The 14,822-nt window shown below is 43.8% G+C and overlaps 2 protein-coding genes across 3 annotated transcripts; both read left to right on the forward strand.

Annotated features, from left to right (window-relative positions):
* The first annotated feature begins 1,341 nt into the window (after positions 1 to 1,341).
* Positions 1,342 to 10,760, forward strand: LOC123039969 (putative serine/threonine-protein kinase). 2 transcript variants are annotated; one of them, XM_044462938.1, is made up of 8 exons: positions 1,342 to 1,389; positions 1,595 to 1,665; positions 1,829 to 1,988; positions 7,686 to 7,944; positions 8,036 to 8,264; positions 8,364 to 8,514; positions 8,628 to 8,852; positions 10,324 to 10,760. In XM_044462938.1, exons 3-8 carry the CDS (start codon positions 1,872 to 1,874, stop codon positions 10,378 to 10,380), a joined length of 1,038 nt encoding a protein of 345 aa, XP_044318873.1. In that variant the 5' UTR covers positions 1,342 to 1,389; positions 1,595 to 1,665; positions 1,829 to 1,871; the 3' UTR covers positions 10,381 to 10,760. The 2 variants fall into 2 exon arrangements, with proteins under 2 accessions (XP_044318873.1, XP_044318874.1); XM_044462939.1 differs by having other exon boundaries at positions 1,347 to 1,389; positions 1,595 to 1,661.
* A 177-nt stretch (positions 10,761 to 10,937) lies between these two features.
* On the forward strand, positions 10,938 to 12,875 carry LOC123038748 (E3 ubiquitin-protein ligase WAV3-like). Its single transcript, XM_044462236.1, has 2 exons — positions 10,938 to 11,752; positions 11,891 to 12,875. The coding sequence occupies exons 1-2, from the start codon at positions 10,938 to 10,940 to the stop codon at positions 12,873 to 12,875; spliced, it is 1,800 nt and encodes a 599-aa protein (XP_044318171.1).
* Positions 12,876 to 14,822: the final 1,947 nt, after the last annotated feature.

A 14,822-nucleotide genomic window follows, 5' to 3' on the forward strand; every position in this document is an offset into this window, starting at 1 on the left:
ACTTCTCATGTCTGCAAATGTGTGGGTTATCATGCTATTCACACAAATGTTACTGCCCCCGCCCCCCCCCCCCACCCACCCTCCTCATGCCAAAGCTATCAGGACTGGGGTACATAAGTCATCAGGTGTGCGATGTGTGAGTTACTATACTGTTCACGCAAAAAGTTACCGAGGGGATGTTTCGTCAACTCCCCCCACCCCCACCCCCACCCCCGTATCAAAGTTATCAGAACTGGGGCCCATAAGTTATCAGGTATACGATGTGTGACTTATCATGATATCGACACAAAAATCTACCGAGGGGATATTTCATCAACTCCCCCCCCCCCCGGCATTCGTTGCCAAAGTTACCAGGGTGGGTGCAAAAGTTATCAGGTCTGCGTTGTGTAAGTTACCATGCTATTCATACAAAAGTTCGTCGACCCTCCCCCCTCCCCCTTCGATCGCCAAAGTTACCAGGACAGGGGTACATAAGTTATCAGGTCTGCAATGTGTGAGTTATCATGCTATTACCGGGTATATTTGATCAACCCCCCCCCCCCCCCCTCGGTCGCTGAAGGTACCAGGGCCCTGGTGCATAAGTTATCAGATATGTGATGTGTGAGTTACCATACTATTCATACAAAAAAGTTATCGAGTGTATGTTTACATTAGTATTTTTTTTTGTAAAAAAAGCTATGACGATATTTGTACATAAGCTATCAGGTTTTGGTACATATAATTGTTAATCTCATTACAAAATAATTTACCGAGATATCACAAATGAGAAAAAGACCGATGTTTGAATTCTATAGGAGTGAAACATTTATTTCTCTAGAAAACATTCATCACTACAAAAAAGAGACAAGTGGAGTACAAAACACGTTGCATCGGCCTTTTAAAAAACTTGGAGCAAATGGTTTTGTCTCTTCATCAAAGGTGTTGTGGTCTTTCTTTTCTCGTTCTCATTTACTAAGGTAGAAATACAAATTAACCCACAAATGAAACAAAAATAGGTGGTTAGCTTAGTTGGTAATGCATCGTGGCGGCAACTGATAGGTCGTGTGTTCGAATCCTAGCAGTGGCACTATTTTTCCAAAGCTCTTTTTACGCGCCAGAGAAGAAAAGAAAGATCGAAGGAAAAAAAAGCGATTGTGCCTGCCTGTCGCAAACCACCAGTCGACTGGTGGATAGGTTTGTCGTTAGCCAAAACCTAGCTGTCAGTTGTCAGAGTACAGCTCATCAAGGGAATCGTGCAGCTCGTAGCCATACGTGTAGACTTTGCCAAGTCTTACCAAGCTAACAAATCACTAATATATATAGAAAGAAGCAAGACATCATTGCATATATACAAGAGTTCCACTCATGTCTTCCCTGAGCTGAGCGCACGCTGGATCCATTTGGTAACAGGTATGTGGAAGCTATAGTGTTGGTTCAGATTACAACTTAAATAATTCTTCTCTAAGTTCTATACAAAGATGTATTGCAATCTAACTTTCCTGAACATGTTATGAAGTCATTTTATTTAATTCCGCTGTACTTGTAATGTTGAATTTGCTTTACAATTTACTACTATGTTCAGCTCTAACTTCTGATTACTACATTGCTCTTACAGCACATACTTTGCATGTGCATACCAGTATTCAGTTAGAGGTGGATTTGCATACAGGGCCAAGTCTGAAGTAGGTATTCACTTCCTTGCTTCCATTGTTGTTGAGCCTTCATGTCATATGTTTGCAAGATCGATTGGCCTATTGCCAGAGGTCAACAAGAAGAGAAGCAGTTAAATTAGTCATTAATCTCAATATATTATTCCACCTGTAAAATGTAGACATATAATTTATTTCAGGTAACGGGCTTGTGTTCATTGTTCTCTCGGAGAAAGCAATATCATGGATGACGTATGTGCAGAGCCAAGGCTGCTGCCGTTCCAGCTTTTAAAAGAAATCACAAATGATTTCTCTACGGACATGAAAGTTGGCGAGGGATCATTCGGAGAAGTTTATAAGGTACAGTTAAAGACCCGTGTATGGTTTCTAGCTACAAATTCGGATATATTTACATCGTGCATGATGATAGATTTGTGAATCTACATTCACACCAAACGTTGTATGGTGAATAAGCAGTTATTCTCTGCACTATTATTTCAGGTCAATTATTCATTGTAGCACAACCTCGTGCTTAATTATAGTTAAATTCAGGAGCATGCCAAAAGAATCAAAGACGTAACACATAAAGACACATTGTGTTCAGACATAAATAACCACACACGCTCAAGTTTTCTCAGTGATGGGTTAGCTTTGTTACTTAGGAAATGCTTTGGGACCGTCTGTTTATGTAACACACCACTAAATAAGTCATACTTATCCACAGAGTACAGACAATGAACCACCTGGTTGCTCACCTGAAATTCTGTAATAAGTTTTACAAATGCCTCAGTTTTTCTCCTTTACCATCCTTCACATAGCTTACTGACACGCTTCACCAGAAATTAGACCTTGCACCACCACATGAACAGTCTGATACCAACACTGATTGCCACTCGATATCATTCCCTAAACCGGTAAATCCATGATTTTTCATTTTTCAAACATGCCAATATTTCACCATGTTCCGCACTAGCACAACTATACAGACATGTCTCTGCCCTAAGAAACACCCCTCTCCACATATCTAAATAACAACTCCAATTCTCAAATATCCTCGACGGTTGTCACATCTGATGTCGGCATTTACATTTGCCAAGCCACCCCAGGTGATTCGGGAGGTGTTTGTTTTGAGGAGCGGTAATGCTAACGTAAAGGGAATCAAGTTACAGGGTGTAACAACTCCGTATTGAGAAAATCAAATCTTGTTTGGTTCGTCTATATAATGGAAATTCGTACCTTGAGGTGAACTGTCCGGCGACGAGGACGAGTTGGGGCGACAGCGATGGATACCAGGCGATGGGGCCGCGACCAAAGAGGAGGAGGAGGAGGAGGCACACGTCCGGGCGTTTACTCGACGATCATGGGAGACGGGCAGAGGTGGCTCGACCATGGTGACGGGAGAGCAGAGGAGCCCGAGATGAGATCGGGCGGGGAGGAGCCGGAGCCGGACTCGAAGACGATCAGGAAAGCGGCGGCACTGGTCGAGGGGGAGGGGATCGTGCGCTAACGCAACAGTTTACGGGGGGGCGTGGGTGGTGTCGACCGACAGCAAGCCTGGAACCGTTTATGAGGTTCCACCAAACGTGCGTGACGTTTTTGGTTCCACCGTAAATAGGTAACGGGGCTTTTTGCCCGAAACAAAAACCTCCATGTCGGCAGCTTCCTTATCGTTCTTACCCATCACCTCATTTACATGAGCTAGTAGAACTAGTAGACTGCCCGTGCGTTGCCACGGGTCAAAAATGAATGTGTAAACAATGCTCATTTTCCTTGATACGAAAAAGCACATTACACAGAATGTTCAACCATGCCACAAACACAAGTACACGTTCTTCTCTCTATTTCGACAAACACCACACACACCTTTAGCCGCTCTTTTTCATCCAACCTTTTGTCCATCGCCTTCTCTGTCCGGGCCACATATGGATATGTAAACATTCTTTCCACCATGTGTTTATTCAGAAGTTGATTATGAATAATGTTATGTTTGCTTCCAGCCTCCACATGGGCTCTTCTTTAATCTCCATCAAAGATGTGTCTCCATAACTTCACCTCCCTAAGACTTCTTATGCACCTTAAATATACATACAACAATCACACAACAATGTTGCATCATTGTCATCCATTTCTTATTTGACGAGCCCTAGCGCTTAAGCTCTTTGGTCATTGCGTCACCGTCCCGCTATGTCGTCACCCTACTCCAAAATCCTCCTATGTGTTTAGTCTGCTCCAAATACTTCTGTGTTTTCTCCTCCTGCCATTACCCCCTACCACCATAGATCCATCGGTGTCTCCTCACACAACCAGCGAGGGCTATGGTGCCTCCACTTGCATGAGGCAAACCGTGGCGGGCATGAAAATGTATCCAACAGGCTCTATGCATCTCCGTTGTTGGATAGCTAAAAATAATCTTGTATTTCATCCATGAGTACAGCAAATAAGGAAATATCCGAAGTAACCACAATAAGGCCCTAAGTTTTCCCGTTGGATATAGGGAAAGAACCTGATCACTTAAAACCTAGACCATATGATAAACCACCACTTACAACAAACTTGGGAATAATTTGTATAGCCCTCTTATAGTAATAGGTGGATGGCCATGCATTGCCATGAAACACGAAGCTTAACATTAAAAACAATGATCAAACAACATGTATTTCAGATGCGACCTATGACCGTTGTGACAAATATCACCTTGAAGCACATCCTTGCTAGTACATCCTTTGCTATATGAACTCTGTTCTGATAAGTAACTAAGATGTTGTCCTTCTCATCACCTCTCCATGCCTCTCGACTCCCCATCTGGATCCATCGGTGTTTTCTTCTCATCATGCTTCACCCCATGGTTTTGGGTACCGCCCGAGAAAAACGGATACCGGGCAGTTACCGCTTTTCTCGCCGCCCCATGAGAAACACCTATCCCGAGCAAAAAATACCGAAATTTTTGAATAATTTGAATTTGAACGCTACAGATCTAATAAATTACCTTTGGTTCTCATTACAGACAACGCCTTTACTCTGGCGTAGTGGTAACCATCTGTTATGCGCGCCTCAAGAGGTAGCTGGTTCGAGTCCTCCTCCTGCACTTTTTTCTGTTCTTTTTGTTATTTTTCAGAATAGGCAGTAAAAAAATGACAGTCCAGAGAATCCAACTCGCGACGTCAACACAGCTAATTGCGCGCGTAGTTCAGGTACCACTGAGCTAGTACCTCTTTTCTGACTTGCATCAGTTCAAGGTATTATTATATCTAAGTTAAAATTGTTTGAATTCAAAATTCAATTGTAAATTTCATCCGAAATTTGTTCGGTATTTCTCGGTAACCGTGGTTACCGGGAATATCGCCCACCCACAAGAAAATTTGCCTATTTGGGATCCAAAACCTTGCTTCACCCTGCATAACATGGCCATCTTAACCAACAACATTTATATATGATAACAGATGTGAGACGCCATCCCTCAAGTTAACAGGGTACTAATTGTTGGGCAGGTGGACGCAGAGGTGGTGAAAACTAACTGTCGGTGCTCTCAAATGAAAATAAAATTAAACTTTGAGCTAATGATCATTGGTTTTTTGTGGGAACTAATAATAGTAGTTTACTCATCAAACAGAATCTGGGCCAAAATCATAAAGTCCCTGCTCAACTATATGTTCAGATCAGAACGGAAACCAGACATCAATGATCTGAAAATACCTATAAGACACCATGGCATGGCTGAGACTGACGGTTCCAGATACCACTTGTAAGAAAAGAGATGTATTATAACATTACCTGACCAACAGTTCCACAGATAAACAATACATGACTAACAGGTGCAAATACCTCTTATATTTAGGAACGGAGGGTTTACAATCAAATAGCAAGAAACAACCTTCTTTTATGCCCAACATACTATCGTTTTAGAAATGCACTCCATATTGTGAGTTGAATCATCTTTTAAACATGCAGACATCATAAACGCTAGTAGGCTTATATTTCCTTGCAGCTTGGCTTCTGTTGTTCTAAATGACAAATGTGAAGTCATTTTATTGGCTGCGAAATTTTATGGCAGTCTGAAATGATCTAAACTTTTTTTGCTGAAATGATCTAAACTCTTTTTGCTGAAACTCGTAACAAGATGGTAGTCTGAAATTCATATGAATAAGGCAATGCTCTAAACTCTGTTTGCTGATATTCATACGAACGTGTGTATGCCTCTGCTTACCTATCATGCATTAAAAGAAAGGAGGCTGGTCCAGATGCGACGGTGATTCTTGCATACTTCTGGTGACGGTCTACTGCCAGCCACTTGATTCCTCCTTGCTGTAATACTTAGTACTTGCACAAGTGGATATCTATAGGAAACATTATGAGCATAGTTTCTCGTGGAGAACAACCATTATTTCATCTCCTCCTCCGATGCATCAGGCGATGCAATAGGGGAACCGAAACGAGCCAGCAGTGTGGCAGCGGCACCACAACATCTGGACGAGGCAACAATGTACTGTCCACGGTTGCAAGAAGCTACTGCAGAAGGAGAAAATTAACACATTCTATTCAAGCCAAATTTATTAGTAGCAAGCAAGCCAGGTGCCGACAGCTGAGACTCCAGTTAACCGACATGTTCTGTTCCTCGGCGGCAGCGACGAACTTCTCGACCAAGTGAACACACGAAGACAGGGTCACCTAGGGAACGGAGACGCCAACCAAGGCATATCCTAGCAAAGTTTCTGGTCCCAACTTTCTCAGCCTTCTACACATAACTGTTTGAAAAAGTAATAAGTGATCAAGAGCATGCGATTGGCGTAAAGCTTGATCAGATTGCCAAGGTCCTCTACTTTTTTTTCAAATAAAAAAAAGCCAAGGTCCTCTACCTTGACAGAAAGATACAGAGTAAAATGATTGATAGATAATTTTGGGGCATATATAGAGTAATAAGTGATCCAAAAGCAGTCAGAATAAGCACACGTTATTATGAGCTATTACAGGTTGCAACACACAAATCCTGTTTCTCTCAATATTTTGATTTTGATCCCACCTATGCAGTAAATTATTATCGCATAATAGCCATCTTAATTCTTCAAATCCTACATGTGCAACAAAATGTGAAAGATGACCAAAGAATGTCCATAGATCATTACATGGGTGGACACTGAAACATGGGCGCAAAAGTATGGGTATTAGTCAGTTACCCGTCGTTGAGCGTTGGCCCCTTGGCCCCGTCCGCCGCCGACTGCTGCTCGCATCGCACCTGGCCATTGACTGCACCGCACTCGTGTCCCCCGCTCCCGAGAGCACCATCCACACGAGGCCAGATGTTGCCTCGCAGGAGGAGAGGGAGGCAGGGGCCTCCCGGCTGAGGAGATGGGGGCGTGAGCAAAGGAGGTGTGGCGGCGACGTCTCCCCTCGTACGGCGGCGACGTCTCTCCTCAAACAGCGGCGATGGCGTCTCCCGGATCTCATCGCCGGCGAACATGACACGCGGGATCGCTGCCCCGTGTCCTCGCCCGATCCAATAGCAGACCGCCGCCTCCTGCAAGTGCGACGGCGAAGGTACAGGATGGACCTGCCGCGGCGTGGCACAGGGATGGATCCGCCGCGGACTGGGCGTGCGATCGGGCGGCGGCGCAGATCGATCTGCTGTGTCGGGCGGCGGCGTAGATCTATCAGCTGTGTGAACGAGGGATCGATCCCAGGGTTTTCTTTTGCACCGGTTTATTTCGATGGAGGGTAGTGCAGAGGTGGTAGGATGACAAAAAAAACGGTGGTGGAAGTATGACAAAAATAAACCAGCGAAAATAAACCGCGCGGACTATTCACCAAGTGCTCCATTAGGAGTAGAGACAAGAAACCATCGGGGACCTGATTTAAGTTCCTCAAGTTCAGAAGCCACAAATATTATGTTCTCTGTTATCTTGTTAATGACTAGCTTGCAACCCTGCATACTTAATCTTACACTGCTACTCCATTTTGTGATGAAAAACAGTATATAGATATATGCACAAATTTTCTGCTTAAGTATGTTACATATGTTGCCGCAAAGCAGAACATTAATCTATGCGTTGATATGTTGGATAGGGAGAGCAGAAAAATGGGCAAATGATTGCTGTGAAGGTACTTCATCCCATTTCACGACTTGGTAATAAAGAATTTGAGAAGGAGTACCAGAACCTCGCAACTGTACAACATAAAAACATTGTGCGGTTAGTTGGCTATAGCCATGAAACTTTTGGAGAATTCAGACATTTTGAAGGAAGATCGCTTTTTATAGAAACGATAAAGAGAGCCCTTTGCTTCAAGTATATGGAACATGGAAGCCTTGACAGGTTTCTTGCTGGTATGGTGCATGCTTCTCTCATATTATTATGCACCACCTTGAGTAATCAGAACATATACTTACTGATATGGCCATTTGTTTGTTGATGCAGATGAATCTAGTGGACATGATTGGCGCACACGCTTTGCAATAATTAAGGGGATTTGCCAGGGTTTAAAACACCTTCAGGAGGAATTGAATCCTCCTATGTATCATTTGGATTTAAAACCAGCCAATATATTGCTGGATGAAAATATGGTGCCCAAAATCGCAGATTTTGGCTTGTCAAGGCTCTTTGGAGGAGAACAAACACAAATGACAAACACTCGTATAGGAACAATGTAAGCTTAATCATCGATGTTAAACGTATTTATAGGAACACTATTTACATTTGACCCATGGTATCAGTAACATATGTGATATGTCATTTTGTCATGCAGTGGTTTCATACCACCGGAATTTATTGACGCGGGTGTAATTTCTATTAAGTTTGATATATATAGTTTGGGGATGGTAATTATAAAGATAATGACAGGACCAGATGGGTACTTTCGAAGTGCTGAAATGTCTCCACAACAATTCGTAGAGCTTGTAAGAGAAATTGGTGCCTTTATTGAGATCAATTGTGTACATATTTCATTATTAATGTATACCTATACATACTTTTTATGCATTACATGTTTATTTATGTTTCACCCTTGTAGGAACATGTGAAATGGAAGAATAAGCTACAAACAACATCGGTTTACATGTTGGAGCTATATTGTAAACAAGTAAAGAGTTGCCTCGAAATAGCTGTAAGCTGTGTGGATGTAGATCGACACAAGAGGCCTAGCATAGGGGTAGTCATTGCTAGGCTGAATGAGACGGAGACTGCAGTGAAATTACTTGGTGCGCTGATGAACGACAGAGGGTCATCGATGTACAAGGTGTGATTACTAATACTCCTTCATTTCTAAATATAAGTATTTTTTAGAGATTTCACTACGGGCTACATACGGATGTATATAGACATATTCTAGAGTGTAGATTCACTCATTTTACACAGTATGTAGTTCATATTGAAATCATTAAAATGACTTATATTTAGGAACGGAGGGAGTAGCATAACTGCTTTTTTACCATGTTTTCTTTGGGTTGCGAACGGAACGTGCATGTGTATTTCTATATATAGAGAGAGCAGGGATAATCAATACTCATGATAGAATGGACCATTTTATGCCGACATAAATTTGGTACACTTCACACTCTCGCTTTACTGCTAAAATAAAAATAATGTTTAATAGTCCCTTTATTAAATCAGGTATATGCTAACCGTACCCGTTTTAACTTTAGTGTTTATCCTTTATAGATAGTAAAATATTGTAACATATGGTTTCATATGGATTTTCTCTCCTTTTCTTAGGACCTTCTGCGGTGTCCAGCTTGCTTTGCCACATTTAGCTCCGAAAGGGAGTTCCATTGATCGCTTCCATATTTTGCATGTGATTGTGTAAGATGTTCGGGTTAGTCATGCTCTGCAAGGGAATGAGTTGGCTAGGGTAAGGGATAGAGAGGAAGTGGGCATGATGTGGCGGTAACGGGTAACACTACCACAGTTCACTGACCATTATGTACTGAATATCAACGGCCGGACACTCGGTAACAGGACACGTGCCTACACTGGGCTGGTTCAGTCTTAGTTGAGTGAACCTGACTGACGCGTGTAAACTTTACCGAGTGTTTCTGACACTCGGCAAAGTTTCAGTTCCATCTTCTCATATCCTCTATCTCCTATTTGCCGGGTGTTTTCGTAACACTCGGCAAAATATATCGTTGATGAGTGTACGTGGATAAGCACTCGGTAAAGATGTCTTTGACGATTGCACATTCACTGAGTGCGGTTGTGACACTCAGTAAACACTTTACCGACCAGTGTTTACTGAGTGTTCGGGATGCTGAAGAAGTTGATTTCAGTAGTGGGAGTGTTCATGACACTCGGTAAAGAAGTTGATTCCAGCAGCGGGGATAGGTAGTAAACCTAGAGAACATTTTTTTTATTAGATCAACAGGAGTGACCTTCCTCTTGTTCTATTACTCAGGAGCAAACCAAAGTGGCGAGGTTCATATTAAGTCTTACATAAATCAGCTGAAAGAGCCAAAATGCGAAGTAAAGAGAAAGCTAGAGCTGGGGCAGCCTAAACAAGATTTTCCAAATAATTTGCTTTATAGGTTGGACTAATATGCCATAATAATATACTCCCTCTCTATCAAAATGTACGACGTTTTTTTATACAAAAAGGAAGTACCAAAAAACATCTTATATTTTGATATGGAGGGAGTACATCATAGTGTACTTTCCTGTTGAGGAGAGGTCCTTCTTTATGTATGCACACATTAATCAGTAATTTTTATTTGTAGGCTATCAACTTTCCAAGAAAGCAGGCCAAGAAAAAATATGCAAGCTCAGGTAATTAGTTACAATTACCGAACTTACTTCTATGGGACCTCAACAAAATGATTTTGATACATTGATCATTGATGTCGCCCGGAATCAATTAGAGGTGCCTTTTACCGTATACTTTATCCACACAATTAAACTAGGAAAGAGGAATTGTAAAAAACGGAAGCAAAAATAAAATAAAAGCGACTAGAGTGCACAACTTATATGTAGTACATTACAGATCACACAACTCATTGGGCTTAGACTATAGTCATATACATACCTGCACATAGAAGATCAACTTAAACTGCAAGACGCTTGGTAGAACCCTGATTTGATTAACTCAATTAAGCTAGCGTTCATTGAATCGGTTAACATATCTAAAGAATGGCTTGCCAATAATTTACGAGGAAATTACCAAATGAATAATGAACCAATATATTTAGGACAATTTCCCTTGTTGATTTGCAATTGCGGCATATATTTAGGACAATTTTCCATGTTGATTTGCAAATTGCGGCATACAGGGAAAGTGCAGTTGGCAATCGAGAACAACAGATAGGCTCCTTTAAAGGAGCATAACAAAAAGGTGATGCTGGAGCTCACCGGCACCGCCTTCAGCGGTGACCGGCCAGGTCTGGATCTGGTGGTCGTGGTGGACGTCAGCGGCAGCATGCACGGCAAGAAGATGAACCAGCTGAAGACCGCCATGCGGTTTTTGGTGTCGAAACTCAGCCTTATGGACCAACTCTCCATCGTCACATTCTCCAACGCCGCCACGAAGCTCTGCCCGCTGCAACAGATCACCAAGGCCTCGCAGCGGGAGTTGCAGATGCTGATCAACAGCCTAAAGCCCTGCGGCGACTACACCAAGATCATGGATGGTCTCCGGAGCGGGCTCAAGATCCTTGCTGACCGCAAGGTGAGCGGTGGCCGTGTCGCCGCTGTCATGCTCATGTGCGACGGCACGCGGGATGACGCGCAAGGTGCTATGCAGGTCGGCGTCAGCAACAACTTGCCCATCTACACGTTTGGTTTTGGCATGCACAGCGACCCTAGAGTACTCAGCACGATCGCGGCCAACAGCATGGGAGGGACGTTCTCCCACGTTCCGGACATTGGTGGTAGCGGCCTTACCAAGGCTTTCTCCCAGTGCCTTGCCGGCCTGCTTACCGTCGCGGTTCAGGACCTCGAGCTGACGGTGGCACCCGCCGGCGATGAGTCGACCATAGTGAAGGTGACCTGTGGGAACTACCCGCAAACGCGCAACGGTGACTCGTTGACTGTCAGCTTTGGCCACCTCTACAGCAGGGAAGTGCGCAATGTCATTGTGGACCTCCGCTTCGCCACGGTCGACAGTGAGCGCAGCACGGAGATGCTCAGGGTCACATACTCATACAACAGCAGGTACCGGCCAATCAATTCAATGCAAAGAGATACATAATTAGAATCAACTAGGGGTTCATATAACACTCATCCTCCATCTCTCTTTTAACTGGCACGATTTTGTTAATTTGATTGTGACGATGGAATTCATTAATGCAGCTCTTCTAGGAGACAACAGTTATTTGCGCCTCATGAGATGCTAACCGTGTGGCGCACGAGCGTGGAGGTCTTACACACGTCCTATACGACAGCGGAGTTACAGAGGGAGGAGGCCCGTCTACGGACAAGGAGAATGATCAACGAGGCAATAACCATGGCGGACGGCGAGGATGTGCTTGCTGCCCAATGCAAACTAGTGGAGGCCCAGAGCATGTTGGACGAGCAATCCAACCCGTTACTCAGGGCCGAGCTGCAGAAGCTCCTCGAGCACTTTCAAACCAGCGACGAGTACCTTTGGCGCGGCAGCATGTACGCGTTCTCTTCGTGCTCTTCGCATGACCGGCAGCGTTTCACGGCAAGGGGCCACGACGCCGAGACCATGAGGCTCTTCGCGACGCAACGCATGGACGAATACCTGGAGCAGGCCAAGAAGTTCCACATGGACCCGACGAAGCCGCTGCCGTCGGTGGACGACGACGTCGAGGAGGAGGTCGCTGCTCTTTTGATTAATGTCGCCAGCAGGGAAGAGGAGATGCGGAGATTAGGCCTGGATACGGAGGAGAGCGTGCGTCTCTTTGCGACGCCACGCATGGACACCTACCTGGAGCAGGCAAGGGTGTTCAACGAGGAGCCGACTATGCCGCTGCCATCGGTGAATGAGGACGGCAACAAGTTATTGGTGGCCCAAAACTCGCTCGAGTGCGTGATGGAACAATCCAACCTGCTGCTCAGGACCGAGCTGCAGGAGCCCCCGAAACCTGAAGAAGCCAACAAGGAGCAAGGTCGCGCCTACGCCTTGGCATCGGAGACTTTGCACGGCCGCCAGCGTTTCCCGTCAAGAGGCGGCCGCGAGGAGAGCCTGCGTCTCTTTTCAACGCCACGCATGGACGCCTACCTGGAGCTGGCCAGGGTGTTCGACAAGGATGACGAAGACGTCAAGGAGGAGGTTGTTAGTCTCATAGATGTTGTCGCTAGTGAAGAGTGAAGAGGAGATGCTGAGACCCAGCAGGCATGCTTGCTGTTACCGTATCTTGATGTGCTAAATCAAGCTCCGATTACCACAGCATAATAGAGCAGCCGCCATGATCTTTTTCTTTTTTACAGCACACCATCCCTGCTGATAATTGAGTACCAAAGCTGTATGTAATAGAGCAAATGAAGAGGTAATCATCAGTGCTTTAAATTGGTGAAAAAACTGAGGTAACATTGTAAATAGGGAAGTATCTCTATTCTGATGCAAATTTGAGACAGGCAATATTAGGAACTGAAATTTTACACACACGCACACGCACTCACACACACACACACACACACACACACACACACACACACACACACACACACACACACACACACACAAACACACACGATATGTTTGTGTAAATCGAGGATCTAAAAGTATAGGACAAAATTCTTGTTTTTATAATCTACCATGCATCACTGTATGACAACTACGATCATATCTTCTAAAAATGCGTTCTATCTGTTATATTGTACCGTCCACCTAAAAGAACTTATTGTTTACACCCAGAAGTAGAATAGCAAGTATGTATGAGGGTGACCATGAGGCACAGTTCAAAATTTCAGATTAATCAGTTAACTAGCCAATCAATAGTTACTTGTAGGGCACCTGGTAGCCGATTACTGATGAATCTGCGCAGATTACAGGATAAAAATTAACAGAATAAGAATCATTGAAAAAATCGTGCGAAATGGCATGATGGATTTGGAAAGTAACATTCAAGCAACAGTTTGAATTGATGAGCAGACTATACAGTACATACATTTTAACACAAGAAACCATAAATTTGAACGACCAAATTGAGAATAGGAAGTAGATCAACAATTGCATAGCGACTAAATTCTAAATATCATTGATCAACTGGGCCGAACAATACCCAAATGACGCGGTGCAGCGACACAGAAACATGGAAACCAACACAAAGTCCGCAAAAATTTCATCGCATCACCGAGCAAACACTGAGATCAGGCGGAAGAGTCCAACACCGAATAGAGCGGTAACAGAGAGGAGATGGGGGAGTGGGTAACTTACAACCTCACAAAGGATACTTCCACTTCTCAACACCAACCTTGCAAACCTGCGATTTGAACACAAATCAGGACACGGGATTTGCAAGGAAAACTATCACAACACCAGTTCGAATAAGAACAAGGAGATAGGGGCGGGAGCAAAGGGAACCAAGATGCTTACGATGGAGACCTGCTTGATGTTGGAGTCCTTCCTGAAGCTGTCTCTGCGAAAACAGAACCAAAAATGGACCCCGGTCAGGATGCGTCACCACGCCACAGAAATAACGTGAATCGAACCACAACAACAAATCAAATCTGGGGCTCACATGAGGACTAAGACGGCGCTCGGGGGGCGCTTAGGCTTGTTGGAGCCTTTCTTGGCCTTGCTCTTCTTCACCACAAGTCTGCATCTCCAAATAAACAATAGCAGCAAAGCGAATCGGAACCCAACGCGAAACAACATCAGGAAAACCCAAGCAGAACCACCACAGGAAATGAGTCCACCTAAAACCAAGCAGATGATAACACTGAGTAAGAAAGACTGATGAGAGGCTCTGGTTTACCTAAAACCATTTCCTTGATAACACTCATTTCCATCTAAGGTGAAATAAACATATGCATGCCAAGGTGAAATAGTACAAAGAAAGCACTCATCAGGTAGCAGTGCATACAAAATCCCTGTTTTACTAGTAGCAAATACTCTGTGTGTTAGCAGTAGTAAAGACTATACAAAATCCCTGTTTTACTAGTAGCAAATACTCCATGTTAGCAGTAGTAAAAACTCATGCAGTACACAATTAAAAAAATTGTTGTAGCTAGCAGAAGTATGGAACAATTGTTAACAACTCGAGTCAAAAAAGGTAGGAGTGTCTCTTAAGAGAGACATAACTGATACTGATCA

The sequence above is a fragment of the Triticum aestivum genome, chromosome 2B, assembly GCF_018294505.1.
Source record: "Triticum aestivum cultivar Chinese Spring chromosome 2B, IWGSC CS RefSeq v2.1, whole genome shotgun sequence".
Classification (NCBI taxonomy): Eukaryota; Viridiplantae; Streptophyta; class Magnoliopsida; order Poales; family Poaceae; genus Triticum; species Triticum aestivum.